Source organism: Notamacropus eugenii, chromosome 3, assembly GCF_028372415.1.
Source record: "Notamacropus eugenii isolate mMacEug1 chromosome 3, mMacEug1.pri_v2, whole genome shotgun sequence".
NCBI lineage: Eukaryota > Metazoa > Chordata > Mammalia > Diprotodontia > Macropodidae > Notamacropus > Notamacropus eugenii.
This window is the reverse complement of record NC_092874.1, coordinates 300357595-300381738: the sequence shown is the minus strand read 5'-3', so window position 1 is coordinate 300381738 and position 24144 is coordinate 300357595. Positions and strand designations below refer to the sequence as shown.

General features: G+C 42.0%; 2 protein-coding genes across 8 annotated transcripts in view; both read right to left on the bottom strand.

Annotated features, from left to right (window-relative positions):
- Nucleotides 1–3654, bottom strand: part of ZC3H7B (zinc finger CCCH-type containing 7B) — an 84922-nt gene extending 81268 nt beyond the window's left edge. For both annotated transcript variants that reach the window (XM_072656263.1, XM_072656264.1), the window contains exon 1: nt 3327–3654. The gene's annotated coding sequence lies outside the window, so the exon portion shown is untranslated. The remainder of the gene's footprint in view (nt 1–3326) is intronic.
- Nucleotides 3655–5465: 1811 nt separating this feature from the next.
- LOC140534788 (uncharacterized) lies at nt 5466–24129 on the bottom strand. 6 transcript variants are annotated; one of them, XR_011977459.1, is made up of 8 exons: nt 23993–24129; nt 23552–23605; nt 16506–16577; nt 14145–14393; nt 9899–10051; nt 8633–8779; nt 8015–8116; nt 5466–5584 (listed from the first exon to the last, which is right to left on the bottom strand). XR_011977459.1 is itself a non-coding variant. In XM_072656262.1 (5 exons), the coding sequence occupies exons 2-5, from the start codon at nt 23556–23558 to the stop codon at nt 10014–10016; spliced, it is 366 nt and encodes a 121-aa protein (XP_072512363.1). In that variant the 5' UTR covers nt 23559–23605; nt 23993–24129; the 3' UTR covers nt 5466–10013. The 6 variants fall into 6 exon arrangements, 1 of the variants encoding a protein (XP_072512363.1); XR_011977458.1 differs by adding an exon at nt 12588–13615 and having other exon boundaries at nt 5466–10051; XR_011977460.1 differs by lacking the exons at nt 8015–8116; nt 8633–8779.
- Nucleotides 24130–24144: the final 15 nt, after the last annotated feature.

Below are 24144 nucleotides of genomic sequence, written 5' to 3'. Positions count from 1 at the left end.
GAGCCTGAGTAACAGGAGAGAGGAAGCTGATGGGGTGGGAGGGGAAGCTAAGTCTTGGTAGTGAAGGGGCTGCATCCAACACAGTTGCTAAATGTCCTATAATTATCTTATTTGTGTGAGTGAAGCCTCAAGGCTCTGTACTTGGCTATTTTCATCACATTTGCTGAAATACAATCACAAAGCAAAATTGAGAGAGAGACAGAGAGAGACTTGGGGTGTTTTACCCCCTCAATGGTAAGAAGGCTAGCACTTCCCTCCAAGACACATGCCATAAGCTCCCCAACTGCCTATAACTAGCACCCCAAAAAACCACTTCTGTTCATGTTTCTAGGCCCCATGAATCAGGCCCTTTTCCAGAAAGCCCCTGGAGCTAAGAGTACAACTCTAAGACAACTAAAAAACCTCCAGTTAAAAAAATAAAAACTGAGAAGGAAGGAGAAGAACCACTGAAAGACCACTGAACCTGAAGTCAAAAGATCTAGGTTCAAACTCTGGTTTTGCCATTTAACTCATAGTCTACCTCATTCCTCAGTTTTCTCAGCTGTAAAGTAAGCAGGAGGACTAGATTATCTCTAAGGCCAAAAAAATCAAAGATCCAGAGGGAAAGAACCTTAGAGGTCATCTGGTCAATCAATCAGCAAGCATTTATTAAGCACCTAATGCACGCTAAGCATTGTGGTAGCTACTGAGGAAACTGAGGCTCTCAACCCTCTCATTTTACAGATGAGTAAACTTAGACCCAGAAGGATAAATTTACTTGCCCAAGATAACACAGGTAGTAAGCACCATAGCTGGGACTCAAACTCAGGTCCTCTGTCTCTATTTTCTTACTGTGCCATATTGCTTCCCCAGCTCTAAGGCCTGTGGTGGTTCTAGAAAGTCTTCTTCTTGGTTTCAATAAATTGATTTCAAAAAGACCACATGGCATGGCTAGGGAACAGTTCGTTTGAAAAAGATCTGAGGGTTTCAGGAGATCACAAGCTTGATATGAAAATATTTCATGACTTCAGAGTATCCAAGAAAGCTAATTCTGAAGTCAATTGTCCAGATTGCTGGATTTTGGAAAGTCAAGTCAGTCAGTCCCTCCTCTGCCGTGGTCTGACTACTTTTGGAAGACTGCTCACTTCTGGGCACTCTGTTTTAGGAAGGACATTGGAAAGCAGCAGAATGTCCAGAGGAAGGTAATCAGGGTGGTACAGGACTAATGTTCATGATAAAGGATGATCAGCTGAATAAATTTCAGACATTTACCTTGAAGAGGACATGATAGTTGACTTTCAGAATTTATTGGGAGGAAAGAAGACAGGCAAGGCATGGCAAGACTCTGTAGGTATCGGAATGTTTGATGAATGACAGAGGGTTGAGACTTGTTCTCCTTGGGCCTAGAGGGTAACCTGTAAGGGATGCCTTCCCCAAAATGAGAGGAATTATCTCAAAGTGGGATGGGCTACCTCAAGAGGGAATGGGGTCCCCATCAGTGGAGGTCCTTGAGCAAAGGACAGATGCTTACTTGTTGGGGGTGATGCAGCCCTGGAAATCCTTTATGCCAGGAATGGGTTGGACTCCAGACTCCCTGAGGTCCCTCCTAATTCTGAGATTCTATGATCCTGTGAAAACTTGGCTTCAAATCCAAGTCCCAGCTTAATTTCTTTAGACCTCTGTTTCTTCCTTTGCAAAAATGGGAACATCTAGATAGATCTCTCAAAGCAAAGGGAAGAGAAGGGTACAAAAGTATGATGGTATGATGGTACAATCATGAGGACAATGGTGAGGATGAGAACAATGAGAACTGACTCTGGGCAGGGCTTGCTGGTAGCCAGAGCACTGCAGAGAATATCTCCCCTCGTGAAAAAGGAAAGTCTGCATGGAATAGGGGATGGAGCACTGGAAGGGGAGCCACGGAGCCCCGAGTGCCAGGTCCTCTCTGATATTTACCATCTTGCTTTGTGTGTGTTTGTTGGCCTGTTGTCTCCTGCTTCAGACAGTAAGCTCCTTGAAGTCAGGGACCGTCTTTTGCTTCTTTTTGTATCTCCAAGGCTTAGGATAGAGCCTGGCACATAGTAGGCACTTAATCAGCGTTTACTGACCAAAAAGCTGCCTGGCTTTGGTTCCATAGGGGGAGGCTTCTAGCAATGAGAAGCCATCGTTGGCTTAAAATCTACTTTGATAACAACAGGCCCATTTCTCCAGCCTGAGGATTACAAAGTGCTTCTCTACCCACAGCCAAGTGTGACAGACCGTGCTAGGATTATTATTCCCATTTTACAGAAGAGGAAACCGAAGCCCCCAAAAGAGGAGGTGACTGGGCCAGGGTCTCGCATCCAGGAATAGTCAAGAGGGGATTCGAACCCTGCTCCTCCTCACTCCAAACCCACCAGATATTCTCAAAGTGGTTCCAGTAGAATTGACATCAGGGATAGCTCCGGGCCCTGACCCGAGGGGAGAGAGGACCCTGGCTTGTGGGGGGCTCCCTGGTCCTCCAGGACTGACTCAGGCCCCTCCCTTCCTCCAGCCCTGAGCCCATCCACTCCCACATCCACCCCCACTTGCCGGGCCTCGGATCCCCGGACTCGAGTGCTGCCAGCAGCCGAGGAAGGCCGCCCCTGGGCGGCCCAGGCCAAGGCCAGCGCTGGCCTCCGCGACTGCCTTAGGGTTCCAGCAGGAAGGGGAGCAGCGGAAGAAAGGAAGGGCGGCCGAAGGAACAGCCAGAGATTTCTCGATCGCTCTCCCACCCTGGGCCTGGGGCCCCAAGCCATCCCCTCCCCCAGCCGCCGTTTGCGAGAGTTTGCAAATCACAGCTTGGAGACAGAGCTGCCCCCCCACCCCGACTCGCTTCACCCCATAGCTCCCCAAGTTTCAGAGGAAGAAGAGAAATCTCCCCCGATTTAATCCTTCCCCCGTGCCGGGACCCCCAGCCCCCACCCCAGTCAGGCTCAGCAATAACTTTGAAACTTCTCGGGCATTTGGGGCAAAAGGAGTGGGGATGGCGCGGCGGCAGGGTGGGGGGGGCAGCCCTTCCCCCGAGGGGGAGGGGAGATACCAAGTCTTTCTTTCCCCAGGGACCCCGCAAAGAGCCGCCCCGCCCCATCGCCCCCCACCCCCACCCCCCACCCCAATCCGGGCTCCCTGGGCCGAAGGTGCCTCCCACCCCTCCCTGCCTGGCCCCTTGGGGCCGCACCCCGCCTCCTGCTTCGATGTCCACCCCTACCCCCCACCAGGCTGCCGCCGCCGCCCCCGCCCCCAAACTAGGCCCCCTCACCCCACCGGACCCCACCCGGGTGAATTCCAGTGTTTGGTTAAGGGGAAAAAAAGCCTACACGACTCACCTTTCCTTGCTTGGCAGTCCCCCCAGCGTGCCTACAACGGGCCTTGATAAGTGGTATAGTATTACTAGAGATATGATTATATTATTATTATTAGTAATCATAAGAGTAAATGCTACTTAATTATCGGGGGAAGCATTTTGCTCCTGGAACTGCTGCCCAGCAGCTCCCTCCATGTGGCCGCCTAGCCCTTTACTTTCATTTCCACGGCTCTCGCTCGCTCGCTGGCTCGCTCTCTCTGTCCCTCTCTCCGTCTCCCCTCTCTTGTTCTTTCTGTGTCTCGATCAGAGCAGCCCCAACTGGAGAAAATGCTTCCCTGCAATTTCTCCCTGCGCCCTGGAGGGGCCCAGTCAGCCTGATTGCCGGCCCTGGGGAATGTGCGAAGAGCAGATCAGAGTCCCTGGGACTGTGGGGCCTTTCGGGGGGCTTGGAGGCAAATGTTGGGGAGATTTCCCTTTCTGATTCAACAAAAGTGAAGATCATTTCTTTTCCTTTACGTTTTCTTTTTAAAGGCACAGAGGTTTTTAATGGGATTTCCTTTCCAACATCTCTGAATTTCAGACCTGAAGTTTCCCGAAACGTTCCCATTCTCCCCAAATAGCTACAGGGGTTCTTAACCTTTTCTGTGGCCTGGGCCGGTGGGGCAGTGAAGCCTTAAGGATCAGAATGAGGTTTTTTTTTGTTTTGTTTTGTTTTTTAATTTTTATTTTGTAATGTTTAACAATCACTGCCATACAATTGTGATTTTATCCCCCCCACCTACCCCCCACTCCCCCCCTCCCTCCCCACGACTGCATACAATTCTGTATAGATTCTACATATACTTTCCTATTGAGTATATTTTCACTATAGTCATGCTATGTAGTCAGACTAAGATAAATGAAAGAAATCGTATAACAAATCAGAACATGATACACAAACACATACACATACACAAACATGATCTGCTACAATATGTGAGTGACTTCCATATTTCTCTCTCTGAGTGTGGAAGGCATTTTGCCTTGAGATCCTCCATTGGGATTTTTTTTTTTTTTTTGGTAAGAAGTTCTTGTGTTATTACAAAAATCTAAGTCTACCAGAAAAAACTCTCACACACTGTGGTTGCTGCTGTGCATAAAGTTCTCCTGGTTCTGCTCCTTTCACTCAGCATCAGGTCATATAAGTCCTTCCAGGCCTCTCTGAAGTCTTCTTGTTCATCATTTCTTATGGCACAATAGTACTCCATTACATTCATATACCATAATTTATTCAGCCATTCCCCAATTGATGGACATCCCCTTGACTTCCAGTTTTTGGCAACTACATAGAGTGCTGCTATAAATATTTTTGTACATGTGGGACCCTTTCCCATTTTTATGATCTCTTGGGGATATAGTCCTAGTAGCGATATTGCTGGGTCAAAGGGTATGCACATTTTTGTAGCCCTTTGGGCATAGTTCCAAATTGCTCTCCAGAATGGTTGGATGCGCTCGCAGCTCCACCAACAATGAATTAGTGTTCCAACTTTCCCACATCCTCTCCAGCATTTATCATTTTCTTGTTCTGTCATGTTTGCCAATCTTATAGGTGTGATGTGGTACCTCAGAGTTGTTTTGATTTGCATCTCTCTAACCAATAGTGATTTAGAGCATTTTTTCATATGATTATAGATAGCCTTAACCTCTTCCTCTGAAAATTGCCTGTTCATATCCTTTGACCATTTATCAATTGGGGAATGACTTGTATGATTATACATTTGGATCAGTTCTCTATATACAGAATGAGGTTTTTAAAATAAAAATACTTAAAGTTAGAAAGCAAACCTTCATCTTCTAATTCAAACTATCATCTTCTAATAAAAATGTAAACTTCCCCCTCAATCAAGTTGACCCCAGATTAGGGACCCCTGCTGGAAGCACCCCAGGGGTCACAGTCCACATGGACATTTACAGCAGCTCCCCATTTTTTTTACAGATAAACAAGTCTAGACAGAGGAAGGCCCTGGAACCTAAGAGCTGCCATGTGTATCTAGTTCCATTCAACGAACACTTATTTAGTGCCAATTAAAGTAAACAGTCTATTGTTGTTTTTGGTGGGGTTTGAGGAAAGGTGTGTGTATGGGGGGGGGGGGGGTGGATCAAGGAAAGTATGTGCCAATTTTCTTTCTTTTTTTTTTTTTTTTTGAGTTGTGTATCAGTCCAGCCATTCTGGATAGTCATGTGGAAGTCAGGAAACTGTGCATATCTTTTAACCAATCGGTACCACGTAAAGGCTTATACCTGAAAGAGATCAAAGAAAAAAGAAAATGACTCATATGCACAAAATATCTGTAACAGCCCTTTTATATTATAGCAAAGAATTGGAAATTAAGGGGTGCCTATCCATCGGGGAATGACTAAACAAATTATGGTGTGTGCATGTGTACGTAAATATACACACATATATATAAAACCATATAATACTACAAAATGTTCTTTCAATATAAGCAATGACAACAGGGATGATTTCAGGGAAACTGAACTTGTCTTAACCAATGCAAAGTGAAATGAACAGAACCAGAACAATTTACATAATAACAACTTTGCAAAGACAAACTTTGAAAGCCTGAAGAACCCTGAGCGAAGCTAAGACCAGACCATTCCAAAGGACCAAGGGTAAACTATAGGGTGGCCACCCCCAGGCAAGAGGGGATGGCCTCAGGATGCAGACTGAGACCTACATTAAATTTTGAACACAGTCCGTTGGGGAATATGCTTTGCTTGATTATGCATGTTTGGTACAAAGGATTTTTTCCTCTTTTTCTTTTCTAATGGGGGGATGGGGAGGGAGAGAAAATAGATTTTTGTTCATTCAAAAAATTAAATGTAAAAAATACATATTAGAGAACTGAAGGAAAGAATCAGGACAGTTTTGAAAGTTAAATGTTAAATTTGTCATTATTTATATGTTAAAAGAAAAGCGAGACTCATATAACAGAAATATATGTATTATGATCTTTTTCGGTTCTAGTGTATATATGGAAATGTCCCCACCCTTTGGGGGGACATAAAATTCAGAATAAAAAGAAACATTTTCAAAACACCTATTAAATACAAGTTACTAAGGGTCCACAGTAATGACTTAGCCTTTTTTGGGATGAGATTATATTCTTCTGAGAAGACACAGCAATGAACAAGCACTGTGAAGCGCCTACTGAGTACTCAGAACACAGAGACAAGAAACAGAGCAATCTCTACTCTCAAGGAGTTTATATTTTCTGGAATGAAACAATGTATACACACATACATACTTACATATTATAAACACATCCTATGGATTTAGGGAGGTGTTGGGGAAGAATTTCCTTACCAAAAATCATCAGCACCTTTTCTGAAAGTTGTGCTCAGAGAGAGTTGCTTGGGACACTGAGAAATTAAGTGACTTGCCCAGGGTCACTCCACCAGAGACTAGGTTTATCCCCAGACCTTCCCTGACTCTAGTCCGGGGTCATTATTCATTCTGCCCCTGAGGCTTTTCATGTGCATAAGTTTATACTGAGTATATACACAGCTGGGAGATAAAGGAAGTTTATTCAAACTCATACCAAGTCATTTTAAAGAGGACTAAATCCCTGAGCTTTGATTAAATGAGGATAATGTGTCTGGAGCCAGAGCCCATTTTTATGGGTGAAAAAGGCAAGTTAATAAAGTGACTTGCCCAAGGTCACATAGGCTATAAATAGCAAAGCCAGGATATGAACTGGACTCTTAACTCCATTTCTAGTAGTCTTTCTTTAAAAAAAAAAAAAAAAAAAAAAAAGGTCATTCTGAACTTTGTTGTTCAGTTGTGTCTGACTCTGTGGCCCATGGACCATAACTGTCCATGAGGTTTTCTTGGCAAAGATAATGGAGTGGTTTGCCATTTCCTTCTCTAGCTCATGTTAAAGATGAGGAAACTGAGGCAAACAGATGTTAAGTGATCACGCAGCTAATAAGTGTCTGAGGCTGGATTACTCCATCTACTATACCAGAGTTGCTATACAGCTCTTTTTGTACTACACACACACACACACACACACACACACACACACACACACACACATACACCCCTCCTTTTCTCCTTTGATCTCTTTGTGCTTTCAACCTTCTAGTGGTATTACTGGCTCAAAGTCATAGTTTAGTGACTTTTGGGGACATAATTCTGAATTATTTTCTGGGATAGCTGGACCAGTTCACAGCCACACATACATTAGTCAACCTGTTTTCCCACAGTCACTCAAATTATTCTTATTTTCCTTTTCCCCCATCTTTGCCAATCTGATGGATGTGAGATATAACCTCAGAGTTGCTTTAATTTTCATTTCTCTAATTATTAGTGATTTGAACCAATTTTGAAAATATGGTTGTGGATAGCCTAGATTTCTTCTTGTGAAAATTGACAGTTTATGTCTTTCTGATGCTTTTTCCACCACACAATACTATCTCTCATGTCCTTTCTTGGGACTTTAGCTAAAGAACTTTACCCCTACAATTCCTTGAGAAGGTCCTCTTAACACTTACTCTATCTACTCACAGGATCATAAAATAATAGTAATAACAAAAGCTAGGATTTTTTATAGTACTTTAAGGTTCACAAAATATTTGACATAGGGTAGCCCATTTGATTCAACAACCCTTTGACTTTGGTGCTATTTTCATGCTCATTTTATATATGACAAAACTGAGGCTCACACAGGTTAAGTAACTTCACAGGATAAGTATCTGAAGCTAGGTTTGAGTTTAGGTCTTCCTGCCTCCAGGCTCAATGCGGTGTCCATTGTGCCACCAGCTGCTCTAAGGATACAAAACGAAATAACTATTAATCACTTAGAATGAATAGTTTGGATGACCCTGACCTATCTGCTAGGGCATGATGGGTATTGAAAGGAACATACTTATTCCAATCCAAAGTGCAAGGGACTTCCCCTTGAGGGGCAAGGAATATGTTGAAGGAAAAGATCTGAGCCCCTGGTAGGTCCTCTTGTGTGCCAGGCTAAGAGCTGAGAATGTGCTTGAACAGCCCCCAAGTATGTTGGCTGGGACACAAAAGTGTTCTTACATTCCCTTCAATTTCCTTCAATTCTTGCCCCAGAAGCAGCTGCTAATTCCATCGGATGTCAGTATCAGTTCTGAAGAAACGGTTAGCAAGCAGAAGCTTTAAGAGATGCAGAGAGAATTCATAGCCCCAGAGGAAACAAGATGCATACCAGGAGTATATTCCCTTTCCTATAGGCATCATGGGAATATGTGGGAGAAAGTACCCACATATGTGAGTATTGTGTAAGGGGGAAGGGTTTCCCCAATACCTACCTTGTTATTTGTTCTTAATTAGAAGCTTTGCTATTTGATTTGTGCTCTCTTCATGGAGAATGACACCTCCAAATACTGTGCTGTGTTACCACCAACAAATATAGCAGTTCACATGTTCATCCTCATTAAAGGCATTTGGCAACATGGCTGGAAAGAATGGGAGCAAGCACACAGCCCTATTTCACTCCATTGGTGACTAGGAAGGCATAAGAGCATTGTCCACTATCCAGAACCTGGGCAAACATGCCATCATGAAATTGATGTACAATACTGATGAACTTCTCTGGGCAACCAAATTTTGACATAATTTTCCATAAACCTTCACGACTAACAGTGTCAAAGGCCTTGGTCAGATCTACAAATGTTGTATACGGACCTCTGTCCATTTCTCTTGGAGTTGTTGGGCAATAAACACCATATCGACTGTTCCTTGACCCTTTCTGAAGCCACACTGGCTCTCAGGTATATAACCATCTTCCAGGTGAAGGATCAGTCTATTAAGGAGGACCCTGGAAAGAATTTTGCCTATGTCAACTACCATACTGATGATAAGTTCTTCAATGAGAAAAGGCTACAAGCCAAGACCAAAGTGGAGCAAGTGTTGGTGCATGATTTTCTGATTGCAGATAATTGGGCATTCAATTCAGCCTCTGAAGCTGAGATGCAACAAAGTATGGATCAATTCTCTGATGCCTGTGCTAATTTTGTCCTAATAATTAACCCCAAGAAAACACAGGTGTTCCATCAGCCAACACCACACCATCCATACATGGAACCATCATACATACATACATCATACATGGAACAGCAAATGGAGAAGTCTTGAATGCTGTGGATAAGTTCACTTACCTTGGTAGTGTACTTTCCAGGGATGTACACATTGACAATGAGGTTGATGCACACATTGCCAGAGCTAGCTCAGTGTTTGGGAGGCTCTCAAGAAAAATTTGGGAGAGAAGAGGTATTAGACTGACCACCAAACTGAAGGTCTACAGAGCCGTTGTGCTGACCTCATTGTTGTATGCTTGAAACATGGACAGTCTACCAGCACCATGCCAGGAAACTGAATCACTTCCATTTGAAGTGTATTAGGAATATTCTAAGGATCACCTTGCAGGATAAGATATCAGACACAGAAATCCTTGCTCAAGCTGAACTGCCATGCTTTCAAACTATGGTTCAGAGAGCGCAACTCCAATGGGCTGGCCACGTTGTTCAAATGCAAAATATACCCTTGCCAGAAAGACTATTTTATGGAGAACTCACATGGGGCAGGCAAGCACATGGGGGTCAGAAGAAGCGATACAAGGACACTCTCAAGGTCTCTCTCAAGAACTTTGGATTTGATTGTGCAACATGGGAGACCCTGGCACAGGACCGCTCAGCATGGTGTGCCCACATCAAAAAGGGTGCTGTGATCTATGAGAAAGCAGAATTGAGACAGCACAAAGTAAATGTAGGATGTGCAGATTTGGAATATCCACCTGAAATATACATATGGACTATCTGTGCCCAACCTGTGGTAGAGCATTCCAAGTTCATATTGGTCTGATGAGCCACAGTTGGACACACTGACACTGCACTTTATCATGGTGGATCATTTTGGTCCTCTTTGAAAACAAAGGACAACCACCATAGCAGTTCACAATTCTAATGTACTTTGTGGTTTACAAAATGTACCTATAGCCCAGTGTCTTCTCCCTCCTCAAATGCTCCGCAGAAATTTCCCTGGGTCTTTATTTTGTGCCATCACTCCCCACTTTGTATTAACTTACCTAGGTATAGGAGCCTATGTATGCCATATCCCCGCCCTGCCCTCCCCCACCTCACGCGTGTATTACATAACAAAATGGCTCTGTTTGGGATTTAAGTTTATTATAATCTTTATGTAATGTCATCTTTTATAATTATGATTATTATATAATAACTTTATAGTTTACTATAATTATATTAAACATCATGGTTTAATATAATTATAATCCAGCTCCTACTCTTCCCCATATATAACATTATATGTCCCCTCTTCAACCTTTGCGCTAGTTCTGTCCTCTCTGCCTGGAATCCCCTTCCTTCTTACTTCCACCTCTCGGAGTTCATGGTTTCATTCAAAACTCAGCTCCAGGGCCTCCTGCATAAGTACTTTCCCAGACTGTTCCCCCCAACCCCACCTCTGTCCCAGCTGTCAACAACTTTCTTTCCAAGATTATCTCCTGTCTACTTTCTTTATATGTGCTTTGTATATACCTTTGTATAATTTGTACATCCATGTGTATATTTCTATGCTGTGTGTACATTTCTATGTGAACATATTTTCTACCCAATCAGAATATAAATTCCTTGAAGACAAAAGCTATTCTGATTTTGTTCTTCTATCTCCAGCACCTGGTACCCTGCTTGATACATAAACATTTGTTAGGCTCCAGCCTATTTTTTCAAGTTGATTTATTATTACTCTCTCCATGCCCTCTATGTTCCAGATCAAATGACTAGTTTGCTGTTTCCACATTCTGTGTCAAAGAAAAATATTAATAGTCTACTCTGTATCGGGGGCACGTCTAGTGGAAACAACTTAAATTAATTTATCATTACTCTATATCTAAGAGTTTTTAGCTAAGAAAGAGAAGTCTCTAAACTAAAACCATCCCTCCTTCTCCCCTACTCTCTCACTGCCATAATCTCAGACTTCTCCCTCAATCCCAAAACAATTTGAGATAACGTTAGCAGTAATCTTGAACAAGGAAAAGTCAGAATGTGTTCAAAGACAGTTTGGGGAGATCATTCTAGAATAGTAGTAACTTAATCTTCACCTGGGACTACTCAATTCCTTCCTTGACTAACCTCCCCATCCCTCCCCCACAAGGATTCAGAGGATCTCTTCCCTCAAAAGCAGAATGTTGTTTTTTTATTTTTACTTTCAAATTTATTTACTTATTTATTTTCAATTTTCATTTTTTAAAATTGTTTAAATTTATTTATTTAACTTTTAACATTCATTTTCACAAAATTTTGGGTTCCAAATTTTCTCCCCATCTCTCCCCTCCCCCACCCCAAAACGCCAAGCATTCTAATTGCCCCTTTCACTGATCTGCCCTCTCTTCTAACACCCCTCCCTTCCCTTGTCCCCATCTTCTCTTTTGTCCTGTAGGGCCAGATAACTTTCTATACTCCATTACCTGTATTTCTTATTTCCTAGTAGTAAGAACAATACTCGACAGTTGTTCCTAAAACTTTGACTTCCAACTTCTCTTCATCCCTCCCTCCCCACCCATTCCCTTTGGGAAGCAAGCAATTCAATATAGGCCACATCTGTGTAGTTTTGCAAATGACTTCCATAATAGTCGTGTTGTGTAAGACTAACTATGTTTCCCTTCATCCTATCCTGCCCCCCATTGCTTCTGTTTTCTCTTTGGATCCTATCCCTCCCCAAGAGTGTTGACTTCAAATTGCTCCCATCTCCCACTGCCCTCCCGTTCCATCCTCCCCCTCATCCTGCTTATCCCCTTCTCCCCCACTTTCCTGTATTGTAAGATAGGTTTTCATACCAAAATGAGTGTGCATTTTATTCCTTCCTTTAGTCGAATGTGATGAGAGTAAACTTCATGTTTTTCTCTCACCTCCCTTCTTTTTCCCTCCACTGAAAAGTCTTTTGCTTGCCTCTTTTATGAGAGATAATTTGCCCCATTCCATTTCTCCCTTTCTCCTCCCAATATATTTCTCTCTCACTGCTTATTTTCATTTTTTTAAGATATGGTCCCATCCTATTCAATTCACTCTGTACTTTCTGTGTGTGTGTGTGTGTGTGTGTGTGTGTGTGTGTGTGTGTGTGTGTGTGTGTGTGTGTAATCCCACCAACTACCCAGATACTGAAAAGTTTCAAGAGTTACAAATATTGTCTTTCCATGTAGGAATGTAAACAGTTCAACTTTAGTAAGTCCCTTATGACTTTGCTGTTTACCTCTTCATGCTTCTCTTCATTCTTGTGTTTGAAGGTCAAATTTTCTTTTCAGCTCTGGTCTTTTCATCAAGAATGCTTGAAAGTCCTCTATTTCATTGAAAGATAATGTTTTCCCCTGAAGTATTATAGTCAGTTTTGCTGGGTAGGTGATTCTTGGTTTTAGTCCTAGTTCCTTTTACTTCTGGAATATCATATTCCATGCCCTTTAATCCCTTAATGTAGAAGCTGCTAGATCTTGTGTTATCCTGATTGTATTTCCACAATGCTTGAATTGTTTCTTTCTAGCTGCTTGCAATATTTTCTCCTTGACCTGGGAACTCTGGAATTTGGCCACAATGTTCCTAAGAGTTTCTCTTTTTGGATCTCTTTCGGGAGGGGATCGGTGGATTCTTTCAATATTTATTTTGCCCTCTGGTTCTAGAATATCAGGGCAGTTCTCCTTGATAATTTCATAAAAGATGATGTCTAGGCTCTTTTTTTGATCATGGCTTTCAGGCAGTCCCATAATTTTTAAATTGTCTCTCCTGGATCTATTTTCCAGGTCAGTTGTTTTTCCAATGAGATATTTCACATTATCTTCCATTTTTTTCATTCTTTTGGTTTTGTTTTGGGATTTTTTGGTTTCTCATAAAGTCATTGGCCTCCATCTGTTCCATTCTAATTTTGAAAGACCTATTTTCTTCAGTGAGCTTTTGAACCTCCTTTTCCATTTGGTTAATTCTGCTTTTGAAAGCCTTCTTCTCCTCATTGGCTTTTTGAACCTTTTTTGCCAATTGTTAGCCTATTTTTCAAGGTGTTGTTTTCTTCAGCATGTTTTTGGGTCTCCTTTAGCAAGGTGTTGACCTGCTTTTCATGCTTTTCTTGCATCTCTCTCATTTCTCTTCCTAGTTTTTCCTCCACCTCTCTAACTTGATTTTCAAAATCCTTTTTGAGTTCTTCCATGGTCTGAGTCCATTGAATATTTATTTTGGATGTTTGGGATACAGAAGCCTTGACTTCTATGGCTGGTAAACATTGTTCTTCCCCATCTGAAAGGATGGGAGGAGATATCTGTTCACCAAGAAAGTAACTTTCTATGGTCTTTTTTTTTTTTCCCTTTTTTGGGCATTTTCCCAACCAGTTACTTAACTTTTGGGTCCTTTGTCACGAGTAGGGTATACTCTGGGAATCTGTGAGATCTTGGTTCCTCCTAGGTGGCACAATCAAGCATGTACTGGTCTGGATGCAGAGAGGGATTTTTGTGCCCAGAATCTTAGCAGATACCTCTCCACAGCCACTTGGCCTCCAGTTCCGATAAAGTCAGCACTGAGGGCTGATTTTCAGATAAGCTGGATGGGCAGGGCTGCCTTTCAGTGTGAGACAAAGACCAGCTGGGTCAGAGCCTCTACCCAGGGTTGAGGTAAGACTCAGCTCTTCAATGCCCCCAGGAGTTTTTACATTCCAACAATGGAGCTTCCATACAGGCTGCTGTGCAGACTCTGTGGCCGCTGCCTGCTGCCAGAGCTATGGGAAGGCCCTTCTCCCTTCCTGGACTGCTGATAAAACCCCATCACTGACCTTTGGCGCCTGTGGGTTGAGGGATCTGAGGACCCGCTACTGCAACTGGAGATTCTGCCCCTGAGGTGTCCTCCTCCCAGAGTCTCGTCACGTCACATGGCTCAGCTGGGCTCCGTGCTGTCTGGTGCAACTGATGTTTCTGTGGGCCTTTCAGGTCACTGTGGGTTGGAAATCTCCTCCGCTCTGTTGTTTTCCACTTCCGCTGCTCCAAAATTTGTTGAGAGTCCCTCTCTACAGGTATTTTATGAGCTGTGGGAAGAGACCCTGCATAAGTGTGTCTTTCTAGTCCTCCATCTTGGCTCCGCCCCCTATTTTCAATTTTCAACAATCACTTACAGAAATTTTAAATTTTCTCCCCCTTCCCTCCCAATATGGCATGCAATCCCATATGGGCTCTACAAATACATTCTTATTAAATACATTTTCACATTAGTCATGTTGCACAGAAGAATTGAAACAAATGGGAGAAAACATGGGTAAAACTAAACAAAACCAAACATAACAAGCTCTGACTCCATAGTTCTTTCTCTGGAGATGGATGGCATTTTGCATCATGAGTCCTTTGGAAATGTTTTAGGTCCTTGCCTTACTGTGGAGGACTAAGTCTCTCAAAAACAGTCCTTGCACACTGTGGTTGTTATGGTGTCTATTGCTCTGCTGTTCTGCTCACTTCACGCAGCATCAGTTCATGTACGTCTACCTGGGTATTTCTGAAGTCCACTTGTTCATCTTTCTTGTAGCACGCTAGCATTCCATTACATTCATCTACCACAGCTTGCCTTGATTTCCAGTTCTTGGCCACCACAAAAAGAGCTGCTATAAATATTTTTGTATATTGGGTCCTTTGCCCAAAATGGTTTTTTTTTTATGAAAAAGACAGCATTTCCCTTGAGGGGCTCATAGTCTTGCTTCAAAAGATAGGGAAGGCAAAGATCCTATTAAGACGAAATGTTTTTATCCATCTACCTTAATATTATTTCTTAATATTTTCAGTTGATATGCATACTCTTTGATCTAGTAATACTTTAATGAGATCTATACTCCAAAGAGATCAAAGAAAAAAACAAAGTTATGTATGTATGCATTTATGCATGTATATACATATATGTGTGTGTATGTTTGCCAAAAAATATTGATAGCTCTTTTTTGTGGTGACAGAGAATTGGAAACTGAGGGTATGTTCATCAGTTGGGGAATGTCTGAATATATGGTATGTGTTATGATATATAATGTGTGTTTGTCCTTCGTTGCCGAAGAAGACCATGCCATCAGAGAAATGATGACATGACTTGCACTTGACTTTGTTTTGAGTGAGGGAGGGCTGTGCTGGTCACCAGCCTCACTTCTCCTCCAGAGCCATCTGAATCCACTGACCAGATATTCATCAGGATGACTGGAGATGACCCAGGATGAGGCAATTGGGGTTAAGTGACTTGCCCAAGGTCACACAGTTAGTGAGTGTCAAAGGTGTGAAGTGAGATTTGAACTCTGGTCCTCCTAACTCCTGCAGTGCTGCTCTCTCCACTGTACTACCTAACTGCCCCATGATTGTAATAGAATACTATTGTACTGTAAAAAATGATGAAGGGGATGGTTTCAGAAAAATCTGGGAAGACATATATGAACTGATGCAAAGCAAAGTGGGCAGAACCAAGAAAATATTGTACATAGTAACACCATTGTAGCAATGACCAACTGTGAAACTTAGCAAGATAGCAACTCTGATTAACCCAATAAACCACAACAGTTCCAAAGAACTCATGAGGAAAAATGTTATCCACCTCCAGATAAAGAACGTGTGGACTCTGCATGCAGACTGAAGTCTATTTTTCCTCTTTATTTTTCTTGCTTTTTCCCCTGCAACATGGCTAATGTGGAAATACATTTTATATGATTTCATAGGTACAATGAGCATCACATTGCTTGCCTTCTCAATGGGTAGTGGGGGTGTGGATGAAGGGAGAGAATTCAGAACTGAAAATAAAAATAAAAAACCATTTTTAGTTGAACTTCAAGGAGGATTTTAATATGCTTTGACCCCTGATTCCATGTCTTTTTCCACAGGCTATTCCCATTCCTGGAATGCTATATCTCATTTTGGCTTCTTGGAATCCTCAGTTCCCTTCAAGATTCTTCCACAGTGCCACATCTTTTAAGAAGTCTTTTCTGATTCCCCCACTTATTAGTGTCCCCCAACCTCTAACTAATTTTTATTTATTTTGTATGTAACTCAACTCCCCCCCAAAGTGAGGTGAGCGAGATCAGCCCAATGTTGTCTGCTATATGTAAAGGGAGAATATGACTTCTGATTAACTGAGAGGATGATGTGCTCAATGATTCATACCTGTATGAGATACTTACTGAGTTGTTTCCTGATACTCTTGGGACATGGACCAAGGACATTCCAGAGAATGTCTTTCTTTTTTTTCTTTCCTTCCGGAGAAGAGAAAAAGAGACTTTGGAATGGAAGTTATACATGGGAAGTTGGCCCCATTATATTTGAAATTCTAGAGACTGCTAGAATGGACCTCCTCTGACTGAAGATGTTCATTCACTCTCTTGGTTTGAGCTGAGATCTTAATTCAATTCCAACTGAAGAGATGGTTCATTTTTTGTATATTCCTTGGCGTATTCTAAACTGTAAAACTTTTCTGATTTCTGTTTTCTTGGATAAATGGGTTCATTTCCTATTCATTATTTGTGGTGGTCTTTTGTGTAACTAGCATCTATAAGGAAAGCAGTAGACTCTCCCCTTTAAGAGGCTTTCTTTCTGAATCCAAACTCTTATTCCTAGATCAGAGATATCTGAGAGGGGCAGATAGATATAATTCTAGCCAATATCACTCCTCAACACTGAAGAAAACACGAACACGCAGCCTCAGCCTGCCTGGCCCTCTCCATCTTTGGCTCTCTTCAGCCTTGCTGGATCATGTTTTATCCTCTTGGTGACCTTATGGTTTTTTCTCTCTAGAACGTAAGCTGTCTAGAGGGTAGGGATGGTTTCCTTTTTTGTCTTCTTCTTCCCAGTGCCCAGCACAGCACTTGGCATGCTTAGCGTTCTGATAAACTCAAGTTGACTTAAGTGTACTAGTATCTACTTGAATGAGATGCTGTTATGACCAGTGTTCGGTTCAAATAACACACACACACACACACACACACACACACACACACACACACACATATCCCCTGGTCCTCAAGGAGCTTACAATCCATCGTATCTCCCTGACATTCAGATATCTCTTAGGATAAGGTGAGTAGATTAAATACATTTGGTGGGCCAGAAAAACTATAGAACTTGTTTGCAAAACTACCTATAATCATAATAATAGCGAGCATTTATCTAGCTCTTACTGTGTACCAGGCACCATGCTATGTGCTTTACAGTTATTATCTCATTTGATCCTTACAACAACCATAGGAAGTAAAGACTATTATTCCCATTTTACAAATCAAGAAACTCAGGCAAACAGGGTTAAATGCCCTTGATCACACAGTCAGCAATGTCAAAGGTCATATTTGAACCCAGGTCTTCCTCAATCCAAGTCCAACCAGCCAATCAACACTTATTTGTGTGTGTTCATCCTTCGTGCCATCAGAGAAGTGATGACAGGACTTGCACTTGACTGTGTTTTGAGTGAGGGAGGGCTGTGCCGGTCACCAGCCTCACTTCTTCTCGGAACCATCTGCCCCCACTCTCCTATTCTATTTCAGGACATATGAGAAGCTAGTGATAAAAAAGATACAAGGAAAACTTAGTCCCTGTCCTCAGGGAGGATATATTATATCACAGAGACAAATGTGTGTGGATAGATGGGGGGAGGGGGAGAGGGAATAGGGGAGAAAGAGAGAGAGAGATCAAGAGACAGAGAGACAGAGAAAGTGAGAGAAGAGGAAAGGAGATGAGAGGAAGGGAGAAATTCATAAAGAATTCTATATATAGACATGTATACACACATGACGTACATGCATATACATATATAGCACATATATCTGTATGTAATCACTGCTTCATGGCACCCTGTAAATTAAACTATTCAATGAAAATATTTTATTTAAATTTATGTATTTCTCTTTGCTAAGAAAAAAACAAATCCATATTAAATATTATACTTAAAATAGTTACATAAGTACTCCATGAATTATGTATAATCCTAAAAAATTAAGGCAATAGAAGCTAATCAGTGTGACTGCCTGATGTTCTTGGAGCTAACTGTGTCACTGAAGGTTTTAGGGCCAGAAGCCAGGCAATTTTTCCTTTGATTTTTCTTTTGCTGGAATGGTTTCTGCTGAAAGCAATTCAAAGAGCCCTAAGAGATGAGGCCTTCCCAAGCGATTCTTCAGCTAATAAATCTCCTTTAAAAGACTTCCTTTGGCATTTTAACTCACAAGTTCTTCATTCAGAAAAAAGAGGGAGTTGGCTCCTTTTCTAGTTCTGCATGTTTTGCCTTTAAATGCTGAAAGAATTTGCTGGCTGGTTTTGCCCATGGGCCCTCCAAGGGCTGGTCTTGGTGAACTCCCCTCTGTGACTCAGGCCAAGCAATGCAGATGATTTAGAAATCCCCATCATCAGAGCAAGGGACAAAACTCAATTTGTTCAGCTCAGGCAGACAGTCCCATTCAGCTTCATTTTTGTTGAGTGGTAGAATGGAGATAAATTTGAAATTTTTGAGTCACTGTTATTTTTAAAACCCGAGAAGAAGGGTCTCTCCTATTTTCTCCCTGCTCACTTTAAAAGCTCCAGTCATATTAACAGTGGCATTTCCATTTATCCCAAAGAATATACTAGGTAAACTTTTCTGATCCAAATACCTGAGTTAAGGCAGTGAAAACCAGAGTGTCTCCCTGGCATAGCTCTTAGCCACAGAGTCTGGCACATACAGTGGCTGACAGAAGGGCACAGCTCTTGGCATACTCAACAAATGATCTTTCCCAGCCAAAGTTCCAAGAGCTTAATTGGGAGCTGGGGCATCTTTCAAGAGTTTTGTAAGTGATAGAATTGAGTGAAGAACACGGGAAGACCTAGGTTAACGATCTCTTTGACCTTCAAGACTTACTAGCTATCTAATCAGATACTGAAAGGTCATCTCCCTTCTCCAATTCTAGCCTCCTTCTCTGCAAAATGGGGTAAAAAGTCTTTCTGGACCTTCACTCCTAAGAGTCTTAGGAGACTCAAATGAGGTCAGACTAAGAGTCGGAGGAGATCCCAGAGGCCATGAATCCATTCGGGACCTAAACCAAGAGCCCCTGGACAACTTCCTTAAATGCACTCATCCAGACTTTGCTTAAGACTTCTCCCAGGGAGAAGAAACCCACCCTCTGTCGAAGGGGCCCATTCTACTTTTGGACAGTTCCAATTGTTAGGAAGTGTTTCCTTATACTGAACCTAAATCTGGCATTATTTAGAACTGGGAGGCACCTTAGAGCTCATCCCGGTCCAATGCCCTCATTTTCAGATGGGCAATCTGAGATTATACTTATCAAAGTCATTATGAAGGTAGTAATTATCAAAACGATTTAGTTCTGACCAAGAAATAGAAAGGTAGATCAGTGGACCAGAGTAGACGTACAATCACAGCAGCAAATGAATATGTATGTGATAAGCATAAAGGCTTGAGTTTTGGGGACAAGAATTCATTATTTGATAAAAATTGTTGGGAAAAGCAGTCTGGTAGAAATTGGGCATAGACCAATATCTTGCCCCATTTACCAAGATAAGATCAAAATGGATGCATGACCCAGATATAAAGAGAGATATTACAAGAAAATTTGAAAAACATGGAACATTTTACTTATCAGACTTATGGATAAGCGAACAATTTATGAAGAGAATGAGGTGTGAAATGGATAATTTCAATTAACTTAAATTTAAAAGGTTTTCTACAAATAAAACCAAATGTAGCCAAGAACTGAGGAAAGCAGAAAGTTGAAGGGAAAAAATTATAGACAGCTTTTCAGATAAAGGTCTCATGTCTCAAACATGTAAAGAACTTTGTCAAATCTATGAGTATGAATCATTCCTCAGCTGATAAATGGACAGAGGATATGAACAGGCAGTTCTCCGATAAAGAAAGCAACACAATTTATAGTTGCAGTTTTAAAAAGTTTTAAATTATTATTGATTAGAGAAATAGAAATTCAAACATTAACTAAACTCATTAGAGCTCGCAGGAACCTCAGCAGCCATCTAGAACAATCCTTTCATTTTGTTTTTAACAGACAAGAAAATTGAGGCAGATGTGTAGTGACTTGTTCAAGGTCATATAGCTAATAAGTATCTGGAGCAGGATTTGAACCAGCGCTTTCCTTTCTCCAAGTAGAGAACCCCATCCAGCGCTTAGCACAGCACCTTGAACACAGTAACACTTATTAAGTGTTTTTTGACAATGATGCCACAATCACTATGCCTCTTGAATTCACTAGCTAGGGTGTCTCATCATCTATGGCCCTTATAAATTACTGCATCTGGGAAACTGGAGTTGGATTCTTTCTTTTTACAGATGAGGAAACAGGTCCAGGTAGGAAAATATTCAATGTCACAACACTAGATAGTAACAGAATGACAGACACCAAGAGAAACATATGTGTCATGGAAATGGCTGCAGGCTGGAGTCAGGACAACTGAGCTCAGGTTTGGGTTCTGGTCTTATTATTAGTTGGTTGACAGGGTGGCTAATTCCTTTCCTGTCTACCTCATAAAGGCTCTGTGAGGATGAAATGAAATATTACATTTAGAGATGGAGAGGACTGTAGAAACCAGTCAGGCACTCCTCATTTTACAACTGAGGTCCAGTTTCTTAGACCTTGTCTAAGGTCACATAGGCGATGTGCCAGAGACAATTCTGGAATGCAGGTCCCCACCTCCCAGCCCACCAAGCTATACGTGTTCAATTCTGAGTATCATGGATTCTGAGAAGATGGGAAGGCTCCAGAGGTCATCCACCAGGATGGGGAAGGGCCTCAGACTCATGCTGTAAGGGGATTAGTTGAAGGAACTGGGGATGCTCACCCTGGAGAAGATTCAAGGGAGATATGAGGGCCAGAGTTCAAATCTGGCCTCAGACACTTAATAGCTGTGTGACCCTGGGAAAGTCACTTCACCCTGTTTGCCTCAGTTTCCTCATCTGTAAAATGAGCTGGAGAAGGAAATGACAAACCACTCTAGTATCTTTACCAAGAAAACCCCAGCTGGGGTCATAAGTCAGAAACAACTAAGCAACAACACAAATCAGGATTTGATTGTTTTTGTTGATTGTCTAGACTTAATAAAAAGATGGATAAAATGTTAATAATGCAAATTAAACTTAAAAGTGTATCTCAGGTTTGTTAGGCTTTTTTTCTTCTTCTGGAGAGCCAGTTGTTAAACATTTTAACAGCACATCTCTGCTTCCCCCTCACTGGGAGTCTTCAAGCAAAGACAGAGAACCACCTCATGTTCCAATGTCATAGAAGAGATTCTTCTTCAGGCACAGCTTGGTCTAATGGCCTGGGAAGCCTCTTGCAGCTCCCAGAGTCTGTGGTCCTGGGAAGTGAGAGGCTCTGTTTGTTCTAAAGAATTTGGATAATTGCTGAAGATACAGCTACCCTGCCCACTGGTGGGTCCCATGACTGTGTAGAAATAGATGGATCCTTCCCCAAGGGGCCCAGAATGTTACTACCCACTTGAAGACCAGGAAATGCAGACCCTAGAGGTAAAGGGAAAGAAGAAGTGCTGACCTCATCATTTAGCCTGGGGACTTCTCTTTGCTTTCCGCCTGGTTCTAAGCCCATTTTGGAGCTTTGTTGTTGCTTTGTTAAGTATTCTATACAATGAAATTGTTTCTGGTCAAGAGCAGAATATGGGAGACATCTGAAACAGTGGAAAGAATTGTGACTCTGAAATCAAAGGACCTGAGTTTGAATCTCACTTCTGTTACTATCAATGTAAGCTTGATAAGTCATGTGATTCCTCTCCTTGTATTTCCTGTAAAATTGAGGGGAAGGGAGTCATACTCCATCAACTGATCAACAAGCATTAATAAATCACTTCTATGTACCAGGTACTGTGCCCAGTGTTGAGGGCACAGCAAAAGCATTTCCTGCCCTCAAAGAGCTTACATCTCCAACAACATACAAACTGCAAATGCTAGACATCACAGTACAAAAAAAATCTCTGTCCAAGATCTAGGCAGTGTAAATGACAGGCTTCAGATCTAAGATTCGGTGACTTTGGGTAAGCTACTACTACCTCCCTGGGTCTATGAGGGGGGCCAGCCTTGATGGCCTCCAAAGTCTCTTCTGGCTGAAGATCTAGGAGCCTGGAAACAGTCAGAGAATGTGACAGTGGCTAAACAGCTTTGTCAAGGACTCATTTCAATCAGTTCAGGTGACTACCCTGTTCCAGAAAGCACGTTCCCTCATTTTGGAATGCCCCTAAATACTCAACTAAATAAACCACCCCAATTTATCTTGTTACTGAAGAAAGTCTTCTTGTGTCTGATGGTAATTTTCAAAAGCAAACCCCTCATTTAGGATATTCTCTCCACTCTTCCATCTCCATGGAAAAGAAACACATGTGAGTGAAATTTCTCTGTAAAGCATTTGCTGGACTGGCCATGTTCCTGACCAGTTGGACCCCATTCAACAGCCCTGGCTTGCTTTTATTTTCTTTCTTTCTTTTCTTTCTTTCTTTCTTTCTTTCGCAACATTCATTTTTGTAAGATTTTGAGTTCCACATTTTTTCTCCCTTCTTTCCTTCCCTTCCCCCTCCCCAATATGGCAAGAAATCTGATGTAGGTTATACGTGTACAATTATATTAAACACATTTCCACATTGTGAAAGAAGAACCAGAACATAAGGGAAAAAACATGAGAAAGAAAAAAAAGAGAAAATAATCTGCTTCAATCTGCATTCAGACTCCACAGTCCTTTCTCTGACTGTGGACAGCATTTTCCATCATGAGCCTTTGGAATTGTCTTGGATCATTATACTGCTGAGAAGATCTAAGTCTATTACAGTTGACCAGAGCACAATGTTGTAACAACCCAATTTTTGACAAACCCATCAAGGCCTTTTCTATCTATTTGGTATCACCAGAGTTTGTACCACTCCACCTCCTTGACAGCAGGTACTATATTTTTGTCTTTCTTTGCTGTTGCCACTGAAATTTCCAGTGTTTGTTGCAGTCTCTGAAACGTAGCAGGCTTAACATGTATTAAGATAAACGTCTTTTTTGAAAATTATGAAAATAATCAATGAACACTAACAATAGTGTAGTCTATGAAAATGAACTTCAGTTACATGTAATTTGTTGGGGTGTTTTGGTTTTTTTAAGTATGTTATCAAATGTAGCTAGGTGGTGCAGTGGATAGAACACTGGGTCTGGAGTCTGGAACATCCGCGTCCAAATCCAGCTTCAGACACTTACCGACCATGCGATCCTCCCCAAGTTACTTAACTCCTCTTTGCCTCCGTTTCGCATCTGTAAAATGCAGATACATTGGAGAAGGAAATGGCAAACCGCTCCAGAATCTTTGACAAGACGCAGGTAACCATCAAACGTAACAAAGTAGCAACAAAATTGCCAGTTTTGTTTCTCCTTTCTCACTTTCCTCTACACTTCGTTAGTGTTTTATCAGTGCTCTATCACCACCCAATAACTCACCTGCCACCAAAAAGAAGCTCCCTCCCCCTTATAACAAGTAAGGAAAACAAATCAACCCCTTGTCCCCAGTTGGCCGTACACAGGCGGTGTCCATCCCATGTCCATCACCGCCAGCCCTCTAAGTCCGAATCAATGCCATCCCAGTTCTGAAGTCTTTCAAAGGCTTTTCCCCCTCTTTTCACTATCATTGTGTAAGTTGTTCACCTGGTTCTGTTCGTTTCTCCGGGTCTCAGTTCACAAGAGTCTTCTCGAACTCCTCCTCTGCCACAGTCCTTATTTCTTTTAACAGTAACCTCCATCACATCACTATGCCACCAGTTGTTCAGTCGTCCCCTATCTTTTTTCTACAGTTGTTG